General features: G+C 39.5%; 1 protein-coding gene across 4 annotated transcripts; it reads left to right on the top strand.

Annotated features, from left to right (window-relative positions):
• Positions 1 to 4,482: 4,482 nt before the first annotated feature.
• On the top strand, positions 4,483 to 21,071 carry FBXO30 (F-box protein 30). Of its 4 annotated transcripts, none has more exons than XM_084512251.1 (4): positions 4,483 to 4,641; positions 8,427 to 8,531; positions 15,137 to 17,225; positions 18,121 to 21,071. In XM_084512251.1, exons 3-4 carry the CDS (start codon positions 15,153 to 15,155, stop codon positions 18,322 to 18,324), a joined length of 2,277 nt encoding a protein of 758 aa, XP_084368377.1. In that variant the 5' UTR covers positions 4,483 to 4,641; positions 8,427 to 8,531; positions 15,137 to 15,152; the 3' UTR covers positions 18,325 to 21,071. The 4 variants fall into 4 exon arrangements, with proteins under 4 accessions (XP_084368377.1, XP_084368380.1, XP_084368379.1 ...); XM_084512253.1 differs by lacking the exon at positions 4,483 to 4,641 and adding an exon at positions 4,880 to 6,971; XM_084512252.1 differs by lacking the exon at positions 4,483 to 4,641 and adding an exon at positions 4,880 to 7,010.
• The last annotated feature ends 1,833 nt before the right edge of the window (positions 21,072 to 22,904 follow it).

The following is a 22,904-nucleotide window of genomic DNA, read 5'->3' as shown; positions in this document are numbered from 1 at the left end:
TTGGATATAGGTGTTATATCATTATTCTTTTTATTTGTTTGATCTGGAACTCCATGTCCACTAAAAACAGATTTTGTGCTATTACACTCAGGAGGTACAATGATCCTCCTGAGCTCTGCGGCTTCCAGGCCAAACTTGTTTTGAGCTCAGAGAGGTGCCCATGTAAATCTTGGCCTTTCACAGAGCTCCTTGCAAATGTGGAGTCTGAGGCCCCAGCACTACCTGCTTCCAAAAATCAGCCACTGCTCCATCCGGTTCCCTGTCATTCCACTGTTGGGTAACTTAAGGAAGCATTCCATCTGAAAGCACTGTCTAACCCAGCTGCCACCCATAATGGGAGATGCAACGCCTCATGGTGGAGTCTTCACATCAGGTTGGAGACCAATTCGTCCTCCCAGATGAGTAATGGAGGATGAAGTCCCTGTGAAACAAGAGGAGAGACTCATGGAGCTGAAAACTGCCTCCTCCCCACAAAAGCAACCCCTGAGCTGAAGGGGCAGCATCATATCCCAGATGACTGTACCCTGCACATGTATAGAACAAAAGTGCGCCGGGTATCTTTTATTTAGAAGAATAGCACTGTCCTTTAGCTCCTTTAACAGACCCCCTCTAATCTTCCTGCCTGAATAACAACTGAAAATAAAAGCAAAATTTAAGAGAATGCGGGAAGTAATAAATAATGTTTGCACAAATTCACATCTTACATCATTAGCTGTTTTCCTCAGAGTCTCTGGGGGAGTATTCTTCATCCAGGTTGAATGGACTAGTACACATTTTTTCAGAACTGACATTTTGCTTGAAAAATGTTCTTTTATAAATGCTTTTGAAATGGGGAAACATGATTTGTCCTAAGATAATACATTATTAGTTAGATTTCATTGAAGGACACTCCTCTGTAAACCCTGCATTTGTTTTCTCTCCAGATAAAAAGAAAGTTCTTACAACTGAACCCTTAGTCCTTGGAGGAGCACTGATGGCAGTTTTAATCATGGCTGGAATCTTTGGAAAACTTTTCTTTCACCTAAAAAGACAATCTCCTTTTCTGCCGGCACAGCAGACAATGACATGTTTTCACAACTTGGAAATAGCTTAATGATCTGCTGATTTCTCTGTAATGTCTTCCAGAATTCAGTCTAAATTATCATGAGAGAGAATCACAAGAAGATCTAATTAAGCTTTGTTTTGCAGAAACTTATGGTTTTTATTTTCACATAGTTGAAGGTGTCAGAGAACTGTTTCAATATTTTGTTTACTTTCTGACCTGTGTAGTTTACTAAGAATAGCTGAAATATAAACAGTGTAATTTATACTACACACTATAAACAGTGTAATTTAATAATAGTCATACAGTGTTTTTTGTTTAACCTATGAAAAAGTACTCCAAACACAACCATCATCTGAAAGTTTTCACTTCTGTCTTGAATAAAAAAAAAAAGATTTCCATGCAACAGCAGAGGATTTTTCCACTCTGAAAAAGCACTGATCCTTTCTATCTTGCTTGTTCATAAGTCTACAGCCAACAAAGGGAGTCCAGTCTGATGTGATTAAAACTAAATCGACTTGAAGGTATTTATAGCCCAGTACCTGGGCCAGAGTACCAAACATTCCCACCAAACTCACGCGGTACCCACCCACCACAGCTTCCCTGGCTGTAACCAGGTAGGCGGGTAATTATGCTGAAATCGAGACATCTGACCGGATGAAAGTTTAGACTATCCTACCAAAAAAAACCTCTTCCCATATTGAAGATGGAATAATGCAAAACAACTCCAAACCCCCAAATTCACAAGAGCTTCTCTAGCTCATTCTCTTACAATCCATATGCCGGAAGATCTAAAAGTGTAACTGTTACTGTTGTGAAATCTTTTCAAAAGAGAACCTGAATTCCTATGGCACTTCAAGTTTATAGGCTTTTTAATGATAGAAAGGCTGCCTTGTTAAAGAGAAGAGGCTTTGCTTGGAAATGCATAAACACAAAGGTATTAAAATAAGTATCAAATCTCTTGATGGGCCTAAGCTGAAAATACAAACCCAGGAGGTAGAAAAAACTTCTTTTGAGGTCTCTGTTGTTTGGAAACATTCTGCTCTCAAAGCTGTGCAGTGCAAATTACATATGAGGCTTTGTGGGCAGATCTCAGCTGTTTATTTTTACACACTGCTAAATATGAATGTTCAAGCATCAGTAGATCTACTTGCAAATGCATTTTGGAAACAATCTTTTTTTTTTTCTTTCTTTCCTTTTTTTTTTTTTTCTTTTTTTTCCTGTAACTCCATGTAGAAAGAACTTCCAGAGAGAAATAGTTGTCGGTGAAAAACAGCTGTGATTTGTTAGGATTTGAAACTAGAAAGTGCTTAAATTATTCACCTTGATTAGAAAGTGTGTCAGCAAACAGATCACTCTTTTTATAACCTCGGGAACAAATCTGGTTTATTTCATGTACCGTTGGCAGTTTACAGGAGACTGTCTGCACACCTCAGCAACTGCCTTGGCATTTGGTACAGGCTTTGCTTCAGACTAGGGGAGAGAACTGAATTACGCTGCCGCAAGAATCGGCTTACACTTCCCTCTTCCACTGACTTCAGCAACAGTGTCATGTACAGACCAATACTGAACCAGATATACAGATACTCATTTTCCATGCATGAGTAACCAGAATGAAGTTTCATTCATTTTGGACTTAAGCCAGAAGAAAATAGCCTCTACAGTTGGTCACCCACTGAATCCTCAAAGACCTTCTGGCTTGTAGGGCAATGGTACTAAGCCAAATTGTGTGATTCTAACTAACTTGCCCTATTACCTCAAATTGCAGCTCATGAGAACAACGATGGTCATCAAGTATGGCAGAAAGGGATAGCTCAGGGACAGTGAGCAGGCCTATGCACTAAAGCATGAGAGAAGCAGGAGACTCTTCCTTGAATGACCAGGTGAGATTCAGCTGAGTCATGAGAATAGTCTAAGCCACAGAAGTTCATTCTCCTCACTCAAAAGAAACAATTAAAATTAAAAAAAAGTCCCACTTCTGTCATAGAAGCCTGGTTCCAGCATGCAGTCCATCAGAGACAAAAGCTCTACAACACCCTCTGTAATTAATACTGTTGCTGCAGGTTGATCTGTCAGCCACAGACTATACACTCCACCGTGGTGAGAAGCAGCAGCAAAGCAAACTTCACCTGTTCCACTGAAGACGTTACCAATAAGCAGCAGTTGTGAAAAACAGTGGCTGCCTACAAGGATTCTGCCCAGCAATTTGTTTAATTGCCTGCTGAGAAGATGAAATTATTTTGTTTGGCTTCTGTGAGTCACAGAGCCAATCCCTACCATCTTCTGGAGCTCACATGGCTAGATGCCTATGTCCTGATCCTGTAATCAAATCTATAAAGGAAAAAAAAAATGGCCTGTCCTCAGGATCAAGGAAGATCAAGGCTGTAGTATAAGGGTGAGGCAAACCCGAGAGTGCTTATTAAAGGAAGCGCTGGCAGTGATGCCTCCTATTGAGGTCATCTTAGGTTTTCTCTTACGTGCCTAACACTGAAGTGATGACTTACATCTGTCTTCCATGTTCTCTTGTTTTCAGCATAGCAAAAAGGAAGATTATTATTTTTTTTTTTTTTTAGATTCTGAATGTCCAAACCTTTAACAGCCGCTTCATTTATTTACTCCCCGCTAAAGCTGTGTTAAAACCCAAGAGATTTCAACAATCTTCCACATAGGCTCACTCTTCAACAGAAGTCTATGTGCATGACGTGGGAATATACAGCCTGGAAGCTGGGAGTAGGCAAACAAGGTGTTTAACTGGAAGCTTAAGGCAAAAGTAATGCTACTTCTTGTGAGTTACCAAACTAATATGAATCTGTATTTTCTGTGTATGCTTTCATTAGTATTATTTTTTTTTTGGGGGGGGGGGGAATGTGTATGTTGTGAATAAAAATGGCTTTTCTCCTAGTACCAGAAGACACACTATATGCACTCAAAAAAACGTTTATTGTAAAATAAATATATAAATAGATAAACAGCACTCCGACCATCAGACCCCTGAAGCCCTAACCCCCAGGCCATCTCCCACCCGCCCACAGCCCCCTCGGCAGCCGGCCTCCACCCTCCGAAGGACGGATCCTTCCCAGGCCGGCCCGGCACCCTGCGCCTGTGGGAGGCGGCCCGGGTTTCTAGGAAAATACAGCAAAACAAAACAAAACAGAACAAAACAAAACATTTCGCCCAAGGGCGCTCCGACAGCCCGCGGGCTGCGAGGCGTTACCGGGGCGGCGCCGCCAAGGCCCCTCCCGCCCTTAGCAACGCCCCCGCCGCGCGAGAGGAGCCGGGGAATGGTGGTGGTGGTGGTGGTGGTGGTGGTGGAGGAGGGCGGGGGGGGGGCGGGAGCGCGCGCGCGCGCGACATCCGGGCATTCCGCCCCTCGGGGCCGCGCCCGCCCGCCCACCTCCCCGCCCCGCGGCCGCGCGCGCGCGTGTCCGTTGGGGGGCGCGGCCGGCAGCGGGGCCGCGCGGGGGAGCCCGGCTGGGCCAGGGCAGGGCAGGGCAGGGCAGGGCGGCGAGAGGAAGGCCGGCGGGGGACGGGGGCGCGCAGCGAGGGCGCGGGGGGCGCCGCTCCCTCCCTGCCGCCCGCCCGGCGAGCGACGGGCACGGGTGAGCCGCGGCAGCCGGGGGGGGACGAGCCCGGCCCCGCTGAGGGCCTGCGGCCGCCGGGAGCGAGCCCCGGGGGGGGGAGGGCCTCGTCGGAGGGGCCGCGGGGCCCCGGGTGGGTGCGAGGCGGGCGGGCAGCGGCAGCCCAAGGGGGGTGGGAGCCGCTCCTCAGCCTCGCGTCGCTGCCGGCCGTGCTGGGGGAGCTGCCCCGCTCTGCGCCGGGCCTGCGCGGCCGCAGCGGCGCCGTGCTCCGCTCGCCCTGCCGCTGCAGGAAGGGCGCCTGCCTCCCCTCCCTTTGTAGGAGCCCGCGGGGTGTCGGTGCTGCCCTGCAGCCTGCTGGGGGGCCCGGGGGGCGAGGTTCGCGCAGCCCCTGGCGATGCGGGAGGAGCAGGGTGCCGGGTAACCGCGGCTGTGGGCAGCCTCTCTCCCAGAAGTGCAGAAATGTTACTGAAACGGCCTCGGTTGGTCAGCAGGTTAAGCTGTAAATCTGAAAAATGCGCTGGCAACCTTAGCCCGTCTTCTGAATATCTCTGTGTATGTCTTTCCGCACTGGTCCAGCTTCACTGAGACAAGAAATGGGATTCAGGGGGTTGTATTGCTAGCTGAGGCTTCATGGGGTATCCATCTCATTCCTTTCCGGAGTTGGAAGGGGTTAGAAAATAAGCAAATCCCATCAGAATGGGCAAAGACTATGCAGCAGCAGTGTCTTTGCTTCTTGGATGTTCTTTCTGTTTGGTACTAAATTATTCTCTTACTCGATTAATTCTTACGTTTGGGTTGTGTTGCTCATGCCTCCTACTTTGATGTTAGACGTTTAATGGGAAAAAATAGGTGCTGAGTCTAACTAGCAGTACCTGGTTGGAAACTTTCTGGGCAAGATTTCTGCGTGTTCGTAGGCAATCCAGTTTGTGACCTGTGTCCCAAAGGGCTTTTCCCAGCACCTTTGTTAAGCACATGAATGTTTGTCTTTGAGTCAACTCCTGCAGCTGCTGTGGATTTCAGATCAGTAACAAACATATGCTTTTGTATTCAATCCGGTTGAACTAAACAATTATAGTAATAATAATAATAAAAGGGCATAATTTCTTTCATACCGATAGACCTGATTCTTTGGCGAGCTCCGTCTCAAATGAAGCAAATGCTGTTTGTCTCTGGCGATGAGATCCAGTGGTGTAGAGATGAGAGCCAGAGAATCATGTGTCTGGTGATCATTGTACTGGTGACAATTCTCTTTCAATTTCCTTATCTGTATAATGAGAGTAAACATAACTCGAATTTTTTGTAGGTGAGATGGTTAGTTTAAGTATTCCCGAAAAGACCACAAATAGTTAAGGGAGAGTTTAAAATTAAATGAGGGTTACAGAGGAATCCTACGTAAGGTTTAAGTGTCTGTGCACTATCTAGACTCAATATTGAATGAAGGAAAAAGACTGAAAAATCTTGTAATATAAACTGCTCTAAAACGGGCCAAGGCAATTAAAATGGAAGGGGAGCTCCAGATCTTGACTTTGCAAGATACTGTTTTTAATAGTTTTTGAGGTGACGTTTGGTCTGCCTTTTTTTTTTTCTAGTTTCATTATTATCTGTTAATGCCACTTGAATCTAAAATACTCTGCTGCAAACCTTTACAATCTGTAGAATATTGAATTGAATAGACAGCACTGTTTACCACACGTCAAACGTTGATCTGAACTCTTAGTGTGAAATCACAATGAAACCCCAATGGGTGCAAACTTAAGCCACGAGAACAAGAGGTACAGTGAGGTAAAACTCTAACTGGCGTGTTTCCAGCTCTTTGTATAAAACTGAAGTTATCGGTTCAGGCTGGTTGTTGGGTAGCGATACCTGGTTCAGGCACACTTACATAGGTGCCAGAAGGTGAGTGATGTGATGCTTGTTTTTTTTGAAGTTTAAACTTTGTGTTTGTATATTTAGAAGTATCTCTAGTAGAAATGGTAGTTTTCCAAAAATCCTGTGGGGTAGAGAAATGTGTTGGAGTGACAGATTCTTTGCAAATAGGATCTTTCTAGGAGTGTGCAGTATTTTCATAGCTGTAATGCTCTTACAAAAACTTGTTTTAGCTGAGTCACTATTGTCATCGGCCATGGAATGTATTTGGATGGGAATGTTCAGCTGGAGTCTGTGGAAAAAGTAATAGCTTCATGCCCGCTGACATTTGGAGAAGGCAGTCTAAATTATATTAGAGATCAGAGATTGGTGACTCACTGTATGTCCACAAACCCTGCACAAACTTGCAGTGCAGAGCTGTGTTTTCCAGTTCTTCATTCAAGTTAAAAACATTGAAAGAGCTGGTGTAGTGCGTTACTTACGAGGTATGTTCCCGGCTTCTTGTCATCAACTATTTGAGATAGGTGAGTTTTTGTTCTGTTCAGAAAATAGTGTTAGGTCGTTTTGTTGTTGTTTGTTTCTTTATGCTTTTGAAAATGGATATTTTGTATTATTTCATTGCTTTTAAAACCAAGTGATTTAGAAGGGGGAAAAGTCAAATAGGTATGATAAAAGTCTTTCACTTTATAACAAAATTAAGTAGCTGGAAATGGAATAGTTTAAAGTTCCTAATACCTTCTCTGATCTTTTTCTCCAGTTCTTTTTGTTCTACTTTAAAAATTTCAAACTGTTTTAGAACAGCCCCCATCATTGTACTTTGGTATTATCTGATGCAGTGGAGGTGCCTGTTAAAACTTTTTTGTACTAAATACTCTTGCTGTACACCAGTCAGGCTCTGTGCTACTAACAAGAATATGTTTTTAAGAGGAAAAAAACCACCCTTATACATGCAGAGTACATTACATCTGCATTTCAGTTTGTCTTCTTGGAAAGCAGTTGTGTTCACGTTCCATTTACCTTAAACTTGCTTTCTTATTTTGCTATGGGAACTGGTTCAACTTGTGTAGTAAGACTTGAAGTAGTATATTAACAAAGATTTTTGGCCAGATCTCTGTAAACATACAGAGGTCAGGAATTCTGTGGCAACATGTATGAATTAAAATATTATTTAAGAAGAAGGATTTATTTTTGGCTTCTTTTGGGTGGCTGAAACTACCTACCGTAATACGGATTGCATTATTCGTTTGCAGTAGTTTAGGTTCTGATTTCTCAGAAATGGATTCTTTTTCTGGTTTTCTGTAGGATTTGTAAGATGATGTCTGGGGACAAGGATAACATAATTTCTTTGAGTATATAACCTCTGTTCCATCTCTTTAAGTTTTAACAATAATTAATGAATATGAACACACGGAATAAGCCTGTTACAGTAAAGAGCTTTCTCATATTAAGCAACTGTTTAATGAATTGTCTGAAGACATAAGACATTAAGACTGAAGCTGGACAAATTTTAACTAGAATAAAACGCAGCTTATAAAATAATGCAACTTGAAATATCTTTTTTTTTTTTTCTTAGTTCTCCAGCTGTTGCAGTCTTTAATTTAAGTTTCATGCATACTTTTCTTAAAAGGTTTCTGGTGAGCCAAACCAAATAATAAAGTGAAGCAGGTTGTCGTAATAACTTTTAAAAGTCTTGTCTAGCCTTAAATGTGAGTAACAGTCTAGTGTGACTAACAGCTAACTAAAAGCTAGAATGACAGAACTCACATTGCAGTTGTAAAGTCTATTAAAAACATGTTTATTTTTTTCCTAAAAAATTCAAAATATTTCATGACTTGTAGCTCCAGATAGTATAAGCAGGTGACCTGTTCAGAAGATTGTACATACAGCAAGTAGTTTGTACACCAGAAATCAAAATGTGTTTCTGATCTCGTTTCTTGCAGAGTCAGCAGCAGTCCAGGGGTCGTGCTGAGCTCAAGTACAGAAGTCCCTTACACATGAGATCTACTGGCTCCCTAGCTGAGTCTGCCCTGTCACCAGCCGAACAGGTAGAGTGCTTTTGTGCCCGAGCCATGCAGCAAGCGTAGCTGGTCCTGGTGCTGTTGTCCTGTGGCAGTGTGAGGCCAAAGGCATATTGAGGCCTCTTGGTGTCTTCTTCGGGGACTGTGTAGGATTAAAAGAAAGCATGGCAGATCTGTCACAAAAGTACTCTAAGGAGAAACCTAGTAGTTCAGGGTTTGATTTTCAACATTCTTGGAGATTGTTAGCAATAGGGAAAGTGTTGGATCATTCTGTCACAGCATCTGTTGTACACTGGAAGTAATCCAAACACATGGGGCATCATTGGTGGGTCCACTTCAGTCAAAGCAGTGTATTGCTTTCTTTTGGGATTTTTTTCCCCATTCAGATCTATTTTCTGTCTGCAATGATTTGGGAGGACATACCTCACTGAATTCTATGAGTGAGAGGAAGATGGGTTGCAGTTAAGCTAAGAGAAACTCCTAAAGTGTTATTCAAAAGAATGCAAAATACAGGTCAGCTCCTTTAATAGGATGTGGGGTTTTGGGGAGGTGGGGTGGGAAGGAGGTGTAGATGTGGAAAAGCTCTTCTTTTTAAGGTAAGGTTGGCACGTAAAAAGTTGCAATTTTTTTATAGTTCTAATGCTCACTACTATTTGTTTTAGTTTGATTTTATTTTATTTTTTGAGGTAGATGGGTAACTGAATTATGCTTCACAAAGCAGTTGGTACATACCAAGGTTTTGCTTGTTCCTTTGATCCTAGATGATCTCTTGATAAAACTAGGATCTTGCAGGAATATGTATGCCCTGTGTTTTTCCTTGCAATTAGAAGCCATGTTTTGAGCCTGACCTTTTGGTGCCTCCTTTGTGTAATATGTGTAAATTGCCATAGCCTATGATGATAATGGTGAAAGGAACATCCTACTTGTCGAGTAGTTTCAGCTTTAGTAATTGAAGCTTCTTGTTATGTATTCAGTGATTATCAAAATAATCAGAAGTATTTGTATCCCATAAGGTCGATGTTTTAAGTGTGGCATCTGAAAGAACTTTGCTTCCTGAAAGTGTCTGTGATGTAAACCAGTTTGAAGAAATATAAGGGTTCATAAAGTCCATGTCAGGAATTTCTCTGACATCAGAAAAACAATAAAAAGAACTATTGCCCCATATGTAAGACTTTATAAGATGGCCACATGTACTACTCTGTTACCTTTGCAGCAGAGGTACATACCTTCTAAATTTGTCACATGTTAGTCATGTTAGTCAAGTGAGGAACTAGCAGTTTGTAATGTCTATTGTTGTGCTTCTGAATTTGCCACTTGAAAATGTAGTTGGAAATTGGTGTAGCGTTAGATTAACTTTGCTCTGTTGTCCATTGTTGCTGTAGAGAGACATTTAGAGTAAGATTTGAGGCACCCAGCTCCCTAAGATGAGGATAAAGGCTGTACTGTTTTTGGAGAAGCCTGAGAATGGGGCTATTTAACCTTAGCCTTTATGGAGTTTTGATGGTTAGAGTCAGAGCTGCCTTTTGTTGCTCACCTCAAGCAGGAATGGCAACAAGTAGTGGTGGCAACTGCTATTCTGCCCTGACTGAAATGGCATCAGAAGAGATCTTGCTGAACCCCTAGTTCATGTTATCCATTGGTTATTTGAAAACCAATACATCCTTCTTCCCTCCTCCCCCCCAAAAACAAAACAAAAAAATATTCATCAAATCCTAAAGCTAACCAAGAAGAAAAAAACACCCACAAAAAAAAAAAAAGTGAGCATGACCTGCGTATAACAAAGTTAATGCGGCTGTTTTGTAGATAGGAAAATTGTTACACATTTTGTACAAGGTAGCTGTGAGAAGAAAAGCTTGCACAATTCTCAGTCTTCAAGAAGGTAACATATTTTGTAGTTAGATTTATTAGTCAGGATTAATGACATACTTCTCCCATGCATGGTAGGATATAGAACTAAAATATTTTTTTCAGTAGTTATCTATAGTACTACAAATTCTAGTAGAATATTCTAAAGCTCTTTTTTATATTGCTTTCTTCCTCTTTCTTATTTAATATCTTTTATCTCCATTTCACTTGGCACTTTACTCTCTGAAATGCAGATTCCACATCTTACCAGACTTACCTACTCTTTTAGCCACAGACCTGGGTAAAAGATGGAAGGTTCAGGAATAGTGGGTTGTCTTGTATGATCTCCAAAACAACAGGGAATTTCTTAGAATGGTTTGCATGTATTTGGCTGCTTGTGGGTGGATTTGGATGCTCCTAGGAGTTTAAACCTGTAGTACTGCTTGTGTACCTCTGTTCTACTTCCTAGAACCAGTAATTTAAGAACCTGTTGGACTATTATTTAGTCAAATTTGATAGAGGGAAGGGGTTCAAAGATAGTTAAGCTTTTATAGGTTTGGTGAATGAAAAGCATCTGACTGTGGGAATAGTTGCTGTGATTTCCTATTTTATTCATCCCAAAGAGTTCATGTAGGGGGAGAATAAGTGAGCAGACTTTGGGTTTGGTAACACTGAGTACAGATCCTCATACTTTGTGGTACAGGAGACAGAGCCCCCACAGCTTAAGTATTGTGCAGTGTCTGTTTGAAACTCTTATTATGCTATTTTAATGTTTGTGTTAAAACAGCAACTGAAAATCATGTGGCTGTAGCAGCTGGAATTTTAATCCTTTTAATTATGACAGATTTTCAAAGCATGTTCTGGCTGATTTGGTCAGCTGACTGTATAGTATGTACAATAACATCAAGTGATTGCACAAATTCTGAGAGCAGTGGTCACCTCATTGGAACTGGATGTATTTTTAGGTTTCTCTGCTAGTAACAGTCAAGTGTGTGTACTTAAGCATCTCATATGAACTGAACCTAGTTGCTGACACTGTGCTATCAGAAAAGGACAGCTGTTCCTTCTTGCTGTAGTCATGGATGTGACTTTCTGTATTCTCACCAAATTGTGGCAAGGAACACAATGGGGTATAGACAGTAAATCTTATTGATATGTGTTTTAATGACAGGTGTTTTTCTAGGATTTTGAGTATCAGAGTAATTTAAAAGCTTTGGACTTCTTTGTATCAAAAAACTTGTTTGTCTTCCCTTTTTATTGCATCAAGGCGGTGCTAAGTTCAGTGGTTCACAAAGTTAGCTTACAAAATCGAGTGAGAAGTGACTATTTGTTGGTAAATAAATATGCTCATTCATGAGGTTTTATCCAGTTTGATAGGGTAGTTTGGTTGATTTTTTTTCCTTTGGTTTTCCTTTATGTTTTGGTAATTGAATTATATTGAAAGCCTCATGGAAAGTCCCAGAACTCATTAATGCCCAAAACATTCATTGAGTTTGAAAGCCAGGTACTCAAATTGAAAAATGCATGAAAAGCACATTTTATTTGTGTGTGTGTGTATGGTCTCTATAAGAAGCTATAAATAAATATGATATTCTGACTAAATCAAAGTTCTGCAGTAGGTGCTGTGAAGGCTTGTGCAGGATGCAAAATTTTAGTGAATGTTCTGCTGATGGTCTACTGATGTCCAGAAAGATCATACATTTAATTAAGGAGCCAAAGGATTTGAATTTTAAGGGAAACAACATGTAATATCCTCCTTTTTTAGAGACTAATTACATTTGCATGTACAAAGAAGTGAGAGGATAGGTTATCTCAGCTATTTCTGTGATCACACACATAACCACTTCATAAAGAAACAAACAACTGCAAACATCTGTTATAGATCTAAATTAGCATCCATCTATTGGTAAAACATGGTCTTTTGGTGTCTGATACAGTCTTCATAATGTGTTTACCAGATTCTCTCTCCTTTTCTTGCTCTTTGAAGTTTCATTTGCTTGTACAAGATGATTAAGTTTCGATGAATATTAGTTTGTGTGTGAAAGGAGTCTTGGAGCTTGAGAAAAGCCAGTATAATCACACCACTCGGGTTTCACAATCTGGCTTGCAGACGAAGATAGTGTGCTAGGGAGGAGGATGTTTTACTGTCTTAATAGAATGTTCCTCTGTGGAAGCTCACATGGGCTATTTAAAGGTAGTATTTAATGATGGTTGACTAATTTAGGGTATGTCTACACAAATGGTGCAGCAAACACGAGCTCTGACTGCGTTCTGAGCAGTCTGAGCGTGAGCCAGCTTTGGCCCAGAAGCAAGGCAGCAGTCAGAGCTAGCACAGGGGTGTGCTCTAGCTGGCAAACCTGCCTCCTGGTCTAGGAACGGCTCAGCTCTGGCCATCTTAAAATGAGCAGGGACATAGTTTTTTGCAAAGTAGATCTTTTTTTAATTTATTTATTTTAAACGTAATTGTGGGTCACTGATCAAATTAAGCCTTGCTGCTACCTGTTTGTTTTATGACTGTGTTTAGACATATGAAGCTAGGGCAGGGCTTCTTGAAGGCTTTTGCATTATCAACCAGCATTTGTCTTTTTCAAGGCTATCTCCATTTTGTGTCAAGCACTTTAAAGCTCACACATAACCTGAGAGCTTCCTTCTGATCTCTGCTCACCTGTTGACTCCAGGAACGTTAGAATTTGGTTTTAGCTTTGATGCAAAATTCCAAAAGTTTTTTTTGGTCTAGCAACGGTTAGGCTGCTGTATTTGGCAGGAATGACTTAAAAAGAGGACTTTGGTAGAAGAACTACAAATTAAATTGCCTTCCCAGTCCAGTAAGTTTCCCTTTTTTGATTCTTTTCTGAACATTTTCTTGGCTCTTTGCAGTAGATGCCACCTGACTTAATAGCAAGGTTAAAGCGGGTTGTGCGCCAGAAGGTTTTGCTAAAACATTTAGCAGATCAGTCAGTCACAGAGTTCAGCAATTGACGCACCTGATGATGTGTGATGAAGCAACTTATTTGTTACTCAAATACTAAGGTATGGTGGGGAAAATTCAGCTGTGTTTTGCCTGCTAAGCACATATGTTTCTTTGTTAGTGTTCAGGAGAGTGGGTGGCTAAAACATTTGAGTTATCCAGATTACGAGGGATGGAGGGATGAGGGCTGATTGGTACTTAAAGTTGGCATGAATTTCAAAGCATTGAAAGAATACAACTGAGTGAAGCATTGCATAAAAATCTATTTAAATGCTTTAAATAAATCAATGTGGAGTGTCTGAAAGGCAGTTTTCTTTCCTCTTACCTTCAGTTTTAACAAAAGGAATAATACTAATCAGTTTTATTTTTATAGCTAAGACTATTTTTAATTTGAGAAGTTCTAATAAATTACAACTGAAATGTTTAGTCTTACAACACTGCATGAGTACATTTGTGAGACAGAATAAAAGAAGGAACTGTTTTTGTTCTATTAATCTGATTCTGCAAGCACTTTATTCTTTTTTAAAAAAAAAAAAAAAAAAAAAAAAAAAAAAACTTTGTTTTGGAGTATAGGTAGTGAGGAAAAGATGGAGTTGAGCAATGTATTTTTGAAACAATCTTCTGAGGTTTGGCTCCGTGTAAATCACTCTGGTATCTCTGAACTGTAATCCCAGTGGTATCACTTCTGCAAGGGAGGTTGTTGGAGCCCAGGGGGAGGAAGGATTGGTCCTTTGAGTTGGTCTGCACTTGTGACCTTCTGAGGAGTTCCAGAGCTTCCTGAAGTATGGTACAAAAATGTAACACTTGCTATATTTTTATTTTTTCCCCCTTACCACAACGAAGAATTGGGTTTCTGTTTACATCAGTATATTATGATAGATCATGCAATTAAATTTTATTTGGATTTTTATTGCTGTTTGGCCTAGTTATGTAAAGTTGCCATGTTACCCTTACACTTTGAACTGCTGGTATTGTAATTAGGGCAGGTCAGAGGATGGATTAACAAAAGTTCCTTTTGTGGATTGAACTGGAGGTGTATAGATAAGGGGGCAGTGTTGGACAGGATAGTTTTGATGTAAAGGTTTTGAGAGAAATACATTGTGTGGTATAATTGCTACATTTAATCAAAAACTTCTATAACAACTATGGAGGAGCTACAGGCTATAGATGAAATAAAAACAGAGTGAAGAGCTGTTATAAAGGACTGCTGCCTGTTAGATTTGTGTGTGTGTGAGAATGGGATACAAACGGAGATTGAGATGCATGCCTTGAGGAGAAGTGCATGAAGAAGGTGTTGGAAGCATAGGTGGTAGCAAGCAGGCAATAGGATGCCTCTGTTTAATTTAAGGATCTGGAGATCTAGCTCAAATGAGAGTGAGTCTGGCTTCCTTTGCCACCTTCTAGTGTAAGTTCTGTAGTTTATGATTTGGGGTAATAAGCCATAGTCAATGAGCATGCTTTGCTTTTAGTGGAATCATCTATTTGGAACAGGCAGGAGTAAAGAGTTCTTCCCCAGGGAAGTTTATACCATATTTTTTTCCAAGCTGCGTGTTTCATATCTTATGAATATGTGCATAGACTGCATTGAACTCCGATACAAATATGTTACCTTAAATTTTTGGGAGAAGTTTTAAACACCATCTCTTTAAGATAAAATATCACCTACGTGTTCTCTAAAAATGGCTTCTGATCAGTTTACGTTGTGTTAATATGTCTCTCTCCATATACCAGAAGAATGCAAAACTGCAAATAACTGTTGTTAAATATTAACAATATTGAGTTAATATTTCGTGTTTTTGTCTCCCTTTTCTTCACTCAGAATTGGATTTACAATCATGGAGGAACATCAGCAACATGTACACTGCGTAAACTGTGTCAGCCGTCGTTGTATGACCAGACCAGAGCCTGGCATTTCCTGTGATTTGATAGGCTGCCCGCTGGTTTGTGGAGCAGTTTTTCATTCATGTAAAGCTGAGGAACACCGCATTTTATGTCCACTTGAAAGAGTGCCTTGCTTGAATAGTGGCTTTGGATGTCCCTTCATAGTAGCCCGTAATAAAATTGCTGATCATCTAGAAGTTTGTCCTGCAAGCGTGGTTTGTTGCACCATGGAGTGGAATAGATGGCCAGTCAGTTACGCAGACCGAAAATCTTACGAAAATCTGAGTAAAGACGTTGATGAAGTGGAGCAGCTAGATATGGCTTTAGCCCTTCAAGACCAGCGCATGTTACTAGAATCACTTAAAGTAGCAACTATGATGTCAAAAGCAGCTGATCAGATGTCGGAATCCAGAGAACAATCCTCTGTCAAAACAAACACCCCAGATACGGTGTGTTCAAATGGCTTGATACCTGTAGATGAAGAGTCCTATGGTGCACTTTATCAAGCTACTGTAGAAACAACGAGGAGTTTAGCTGCTGCTCTGGATATCCTGAACACTGCAACCAGGGACATTAGCATGTTAAATTCAAAGCTCTGCACTTCACATGAAATGAAAGAAGATGCTGAGATTAAAGAACAAGCCTCTAATGGCGTTATTCAGGATAATAAGGCTGATCATGAATATCCAGATGAAGAAAACATAGGAGCAGCTGGGGGAGTTGACTTGGATAGCCTGAGTCAAAATTCACAAATGGAGCAAAATGGTTCTAGTGATATTTGTTACGATGTAGTACAAAATCATGACTTAAATCTAAACCTCAGTAACTCCTCACTCTTGTGTAATGGCTTTCATGTAGAAAATGAGTGCTCAAAGGTGTCGGACCAGAATGAAGATCTCGGTGTTTCTAATTCAAAACCATCCAGTGTAGCAAATGGTGAATGTACTGCGTCTTGTGATAATGAAGCATTGCAGTCTTGCAGCTCCTTCCCTGTAACAGCACAACTTAAAGAAGTAATACCAGCTGATCATTTAGTTAATGGTAATGTTAATCATATATTACTTCCCCATGCTAATGAAGAAGAAATTTTAGAGAGACAGGCGGAGCAGGAAAGACTGAGAAATGTAGATGCATTTTCACTTATGCGGCATCGATCATACAAATTCCTTGTTAATCACTATTGGTCAGCACCAAAAGAAGACAAAGCTGTTGATACATCAGATTTGGAGATAACAGAAGATCCCATGGGTCTTCAGGGGATTGATCTAATCACCGCAGCTCTGTTGTTTTGCCTAGGAGACTCTCCTGGAGGTAGGGGGATATCGGAAAGTCGCACTGTCGATGTGTATCACGTTGACTTTGGGACCCAAACATTTTCTCTCCCATCAGCTATATTGGCCACAAATACAATGGTGGGGGAAATAGCTTCAGCTTCTGCGTGTGATCATGCCAACCCACAGCTCTCAAATCCAAGTCCATTCCAGACCCTTGGACTGGATTTGGTATTAGAATATGTGGCTAGATACCAAACAAAACAGCGTTCAATGTTTACATTTGTTTGTGGACAGTTGTTTAGGAGGAATGAATTTTCTTCACATTTTAAGAATGTGCATGGTGACATTCATGCTGGCCTTAATGGCTGGATGGAGCAGAGGTGTCCCTTGGCCTATTATGGGTGTACATATTCTCAACGAAGGTTTTGTCCTTCAACACAAGGGGCAAAAATTATTCATGACCGCCACTTACGGTCATTTGGAGTTCAGCCTTGTATATCTACAGTATTAGTAGAACCAGCAAAAAGCTGCTTAATTGGACTACACAATGACCATTTGAGTAGTCTACCTTTTGAGGTTCTGCAGCACATCGCTAGTTTTCTAGATGGCTTTAGTTTATGTCAGCTTTCAAGAGTGTCACGTTTAATGAGAGATGTGTGTGGAAGCTTGCTTCAAGCACGTGGAATGGTGATACTGCTTTGGGAGAAGAGAAAGTACCCAGATGGAAGTTCCTCTTGGCAAATAAAAGAAAAGGTAAGTTATATTTTCTTTTGATGGTGAAATAAAAATACTTAATTGGTTATGTTTCTGCTTTTTCTCTTAGTATTTTCCCGTCACTATTGCTTTTACTAATTTTTGAAATAATACCCCTTCAAGAAATACATTGTCAAATAGAACAATTAGCCAAAATGGCTAGCAGGTTGGTTGAGTCTTCCACACCCTTCAAGAAGTAATAGTAGTGTCTGCTCAATTTTTATTTGGTGGAAATTAACATTTTAAAATCTTGGGAAAACTTGAGGTTTTAGCTACTATTTCATTTTCATTAATATTAAATATTCTATGACAGTGAGAAAGTTGTCTAAAATTTGCGTCTCTTGCCTTTATGCTGTTTAAAGCAATTTTTCCTTTTTTGTGCAACTGTTCAGATCCTATCCATTGCCATGAAATTGAATGCCTTAAATATGTAAAATAAATAAATTTAAACTTCAAGTGACCTTTATATATTAGGTTTTTCATTCTTCCTGCATCCTGCTCCCCCTCCAAAGTGCAGAGTATCTGCAGCAATCATTTGGAATTGCAGAAGATGATTGTTTCACAAATGGATTATTTTCTGATAAAGTAACCATCATGACAAGTATTGATGGTCATGTAATACTTTGTCATTTAACTTCTGATAGCATCTACTTTGTAGACAAATATCTATCTATCTGTATGTATGTATGTATATAGCCTGCCTTTCTTCCCAGTATTCAGAGCTAACTTGGAATCTGAGTCAGGCTGAGACTATCCAAAATACAGAATTGCCTGTTTTTGTCATGTTGTTATAGATCCAAAGCACATCCTGAATGTATAGCACAAATACTTATTTTTCTGCTCTGAGTTCAGATACCTTAAAAGATGTTGAGCCTATGTACAACTTATTTTCTAGGTTTGGCGGTTCAGTACAGCTTTCTGTACTGTGAATGAGTGGAAGTTTGCAGACATCATAAGCATGGCTGACCACTTGAAGAAATGTAGCTATAATGCTGTAGAGAGAAGAGAGGAGGCTGTTCCACTGCCATGTATGTGTGTAACACGAGAACTCACTAAAGAAGGACGTTCACTGCGCTCTGTTTTGAAACCTGTACTTTAAATATTGCAACCACTCCAATTGCACATACACTCAAGCACCTGATATAACCTCGGTAATATTATGTGACACTTTATTAATGTACTAAAGATACTTTCTAGCTAAATCTACTCTGTCACTGTGTATATAAGGTTTGAAGTGACATTTATTTTTTATAATTCTGTTTAGCTGGAAAGTAATGAAAGTTGCCTTAACGTTTGAAAAATTTGGAACTTGCTGGACAGGGTAGTTTTATCTAACTTATATAATTTAAAAAAGGAATCCTAAGGTGTGTTTTCTTATTCACTGGTGCCCATGTTGCTGTTGACTGATAACATTTCAAAAATGGCCTCTAAATGGTATGCACATTTAGATAGGAAACACTGAACTGTAGTGAGACAAAATCCTGACCAAATACATTTTCTGTATTTGGTCTATTTTTCTTAACAAATTATAATCCAAATATTTGAAAGACGATGAAGAATTCAAAACTATAGTAGATGTCTCAAACACTCAGCATTTAAGCATGTCTTTTCTCATGAAATCAGTGTTTTAGTGCTATTCCTAGTTAAAAGGTGATCTAGAATAAACTTTTTTTTTTTTAACTTTTTAGCAATGATCTAAGTGAGCTCAGATTTACAGCAGCTTAATTTTTAGTACAACTTTCTTTTGACATGTCAAAAATGATTATTTTTTTCTTCTGGACTATTAACAGTTACTTCACTTTTGGGAGCAAAACTTTTAGAGCTAAAAACATGGAATACTAGTTTTTATTCTCACACCTACAATGACATCTGATTTAAAATGTTTCTCCTTGTCCTGCAGTTGGCTGAGGGTTAAATTGCTTGAGCAGTCAGAAATTCAAATTATGTGATGAACAGTTACGGATTTATAATGCAGCTAATGAAAGGGCTTTACTTGTTTTATGGTATTGTGAGATGTACTGTCTCCTTTTCTGTTAATTTGTCTATAAAAATGCTGCTTTTTTTGAGGAGCATTTTAAATTACTGGTATGTATATCAAATGTATCATCTTCATAAGATGAGACATCATTTGTTAATTGCATAAGGCATATCAGAAATGTATGTTCAACCACATCCGTTAAATGAACAACTTCAGTTTGCTTCCAGTCTTCCATAATAAAAGATCTTACGAAGCATTTGTGAATAGAGAATACATGCTATGAAAAATGCCCTGGTATAGCAAAACTGTAATAACTTGAACTGACTTTCCAACTTGTTTGTATTAATGTTGGTGTCTCTAGCTTGTTGCACTTAGCAACTGTGCCACAAAGCTAAAACAGAAACAGACCAGAGCTTGGAACAAAGAAATACAGTACGTATTTCCATTATAGGAAAAAATAAGAGATTAGTAAGGAGGAGATGTTTACAAAAATGGCTAAATTTATTACTTGTAAATTCTGTACTGGACAGTTGTTTATGGCTAGTCTGGCTGCAGTTCACAACTTTGGTATCTGTGCATTTCCCATTCTGGGTCTGGTCCAGCTAAACATTCACTGCCTTTTTCTATCCAGAGTGCTAAGGGTGCCCAGAAAAAAAAAAAATCTAGTCCTTTAGTGCCATGAGTTGAAATTACAAGAGCTTAAACAGAAGCTCTGCCTGGATCTTGAAACTAGATGTGCTCTTTCCATGCTTTCTCTTTTTTTGGTTGGAGGGAGGAAACGAATAAACCATCTAGAGAAGTTAACAATATTTGTGGTAATTCTTAGCTGTTACCACGGTTATGTGGAAAGAAGGATCTGGATTTGTGTACAAATCTGACAAAAGGGGTTAAAACCAACTGGGTTTTAGGTAGGAATTATATTAATAAAAAAAAAAAAAAGAAAAAAAACACCACCCCTTTCTCACAGTTCATCGAAATGATCATTACCCACAAATTCTTCAGTACAAGGCAGGAGACAGGCGTTCATCAGTTCTTGTCTTTTAGCTCTAATGGCTCCTCACTGCTGCTCTCCAATGTTTAAAAGTAGTTGTGTGACTGGAAGGATCCTGAATGCTGAGGAGTTTATGGTTGAGTTTACAGCTAAATCTACTTTAAAACATCTGTCTTGGGTTACTGATACTTTTTTTAGTCAGCAATGTGGTGGTTTTGGTACTTGGCATTCTTTGTAACTACCCAGAACCATAAGTGATAGGTGGGCATGTGTCTTGGTTCCTTAGGAAAAGAGGGTATCCAGTTATAGGAGCTGGTGTTAGTAGAATCTCACTTGTAGCACAGTGCAGATCTACATCTAAAGTTTCTGTTATTGCTCTATTAAAATGAACTTTTTAAGTACTCAGTGTTCTTCTTAAGAAATAACACTATTTCTCAATACATGCACTTTTGTTTTCAAATGTAGATACAGGCTTTGTTTTGTTAAATTAGTTCATTTTTTATGAGAATCCAGAGCTATTAAAATATCGATGTTGTAAACAAAATCTCTGCCTTGTAAACTGCTGCAAATGCAGGAATACAGTATAGTTAGGATAAAACCATTTCTTTACACTGCTATGCAGTTTGTAAAACATCTACAGTGTATAGTCAGTCTGTCAAAATGTGGCTTGTTCACATTTGCCCTTGAATTTTAAAAATGTTGTATCCCTTTCCTGGTACATCTTCCTTACAGCATACATAGACAGCTGTTCCAGTCTTTCTTTTACTTGATACCACATTGCTACTTTGTTTAAAATATTATGTTTTCAATCATTATGCAATATTTTTTTTGCAATGTCTGTTAAAATCCTAATAAAACTTTTGGAGTTTCTCTTTTAGTATGACTACTCTTTTGTTTTTTAAAGCTTATCACCAGCATTTCAGTGTTCAAGCGTGGTGCTTAATGTCTGTCTATAGGATTCCAGTAAGTACTTGAAAAAATTGAATTGCATGAAGGAATCTATTTTCAAACATTTCAACATTGCATAACTTGAAAGTGATTAAGATACGTTCACTTTAATATGAAAATCAGGCATTCCTTTTTAGACTGTAGGCCCATTTCTGCTGCTTTTGTCTCGCATTGTTATGTGGTGTAGATTTGCTTCCACAGTTAAACTATGCAACACTGACTCTTATCATACCTGGTAGGCTTGTGGGTTTTTTTCTTAATAATAAATTGTAGAGATTATCTGATGAAGATAGTATACATGTATGATGACTGTTTGCAAAGAACATTTTCAGTTTCTTGGCTCATGATAAAGTTTTCCTGTAGAAAACTGTTGCTTAAAATGATCCAGAAGTAAACATGCAGAGTGGCTTTTAGAGAGTAATTGTAGTTCAGATCCTTTGTGGAAAGACAAAACACAAAACAAAACAAAACCTCACTAAAATGGAAGACTCTGTCCAGGAACTGATCTCTTGTCCTGCCATTTGTTAGAATAAGTATACTGATGGTCTTTAAAAATAAAAATGCAGCTGTACTACATAAATCTGAAAGTTTAAAAAATAAATAAATCTAAACTGTGCTGAGTAATGTGGCATGATACGGCTTACTTAAAACACCATTACAAACTTTTGGCTAGTTTACTTTTTAAACAAGCATAACAAAGGCGCACATTAGCCTTTTGCTTTTCTCTCTTCTAACTACATTTAGATATTTTGCTATGTAAGGCAATAGCGCCTCAAGTATTCCTGAGGGTTTGCCCACTACTAGCTTTCAAATGTTTTAACTTGTTTTTTTAAGTCTGCTACTGCTAAAACTCTCTTCATTGGGTCCTACCTGGTGAGTGTACTTTCCCAAATCAAGATTTAAATTAGGTGAAGAGATTGATGCTTGCTGTAATATCAGCTGATTCAATTTTTTTTTTTTTTCAGTCAAAAAGTCTGTTCAGGCATCTTTGATCATCTTCAGATGAGCAAAATGTAGTGGTTGTTTACAGCATGGAGAGGAAATAGCACTCAGATAGTGTGTATAAACGAGTTACACTATGTCAAGCAGAGACAGTTTGAAGAATGGGATTTTCATAGTGTGACTGTTCTGCATGTGGTGAATATTGTAGCAGTAATCCAAACTGGAGAGGAAAAACAAATGGAGAAATAGGCTTAACGTAGTGACGGCATCGATTCCCAGCACAGGGTCTTTCCTAAGGGCTTGTGTTTATGAGGGTGCAGAGGGTTTCAGGCTTGTACATGGTGCAGCTGTGTTTTACTGATGATTTATCAGTCTTTCTGTGATAGCAGGAGTGACCCTGCTGTGACTTTAGCTCTTATAATATGCTTTAATTGTAAGCTATCTCCAAGTGCTGCCTGTATTCCCCAATCTGCTCTGTTGAGTGCAGTTCTCTCTAGTGAATGCAGGTATGTGTTTGGTGTAGGTTCTACATGCTTATGTCAGTGGCAATATTTGGTAAGGATAGTTGGAAAATAAGGTTCTTCTGATACAGAGAACTTATCTGCTTGATTTCATCGGTATTTCCCAGAAAAGGGGAACAAAAAATGTATGCGGAAGTAGAAGAAGCAAAATAAAAAGACTGATAACTTTCACTTGCTAATAACTCGCTAATAGAGCGGTCATTTAGAAGACATTTTGAATCATTGTTAGATGCACTGTGACAGCAGAAGTCCCCACCTCTGCCATTCTGACAAGTCAAATTCTGCAACGTGCAGGGGTA

Source organism: Aythya ferina (assembly GCF_964211825.1).
Source record: "Aythya ferina genome assembly, chromosome: 3".
Classification (NCBI taxonomy): Eukaryota; Metazoa; Chordata; class Aves; order Anseriformes; family Anatidae; genus Aythya; species Aythya ferina.
This window is presented reverse-complemented; position numbering and strand designations above follow the sequence as displayed.

Bases quoted from the DNA above. Each gene is read 5' to 3' on its own strand.
- FBXO30 (XM_084512251.1), top strand. From the start codon at position 15,153: ATGGAGGAACATCAGCAACATGTACACTGCGTAAACTGTGTCAGCCGT. The intron at 17,226-18,120 runs GTAAGTTATATT...CTTATTTTCTAG, and splicing joins CTTGGCAAATAAAAGAAAAG to GTTTGGCGGTTCAGTACAGC.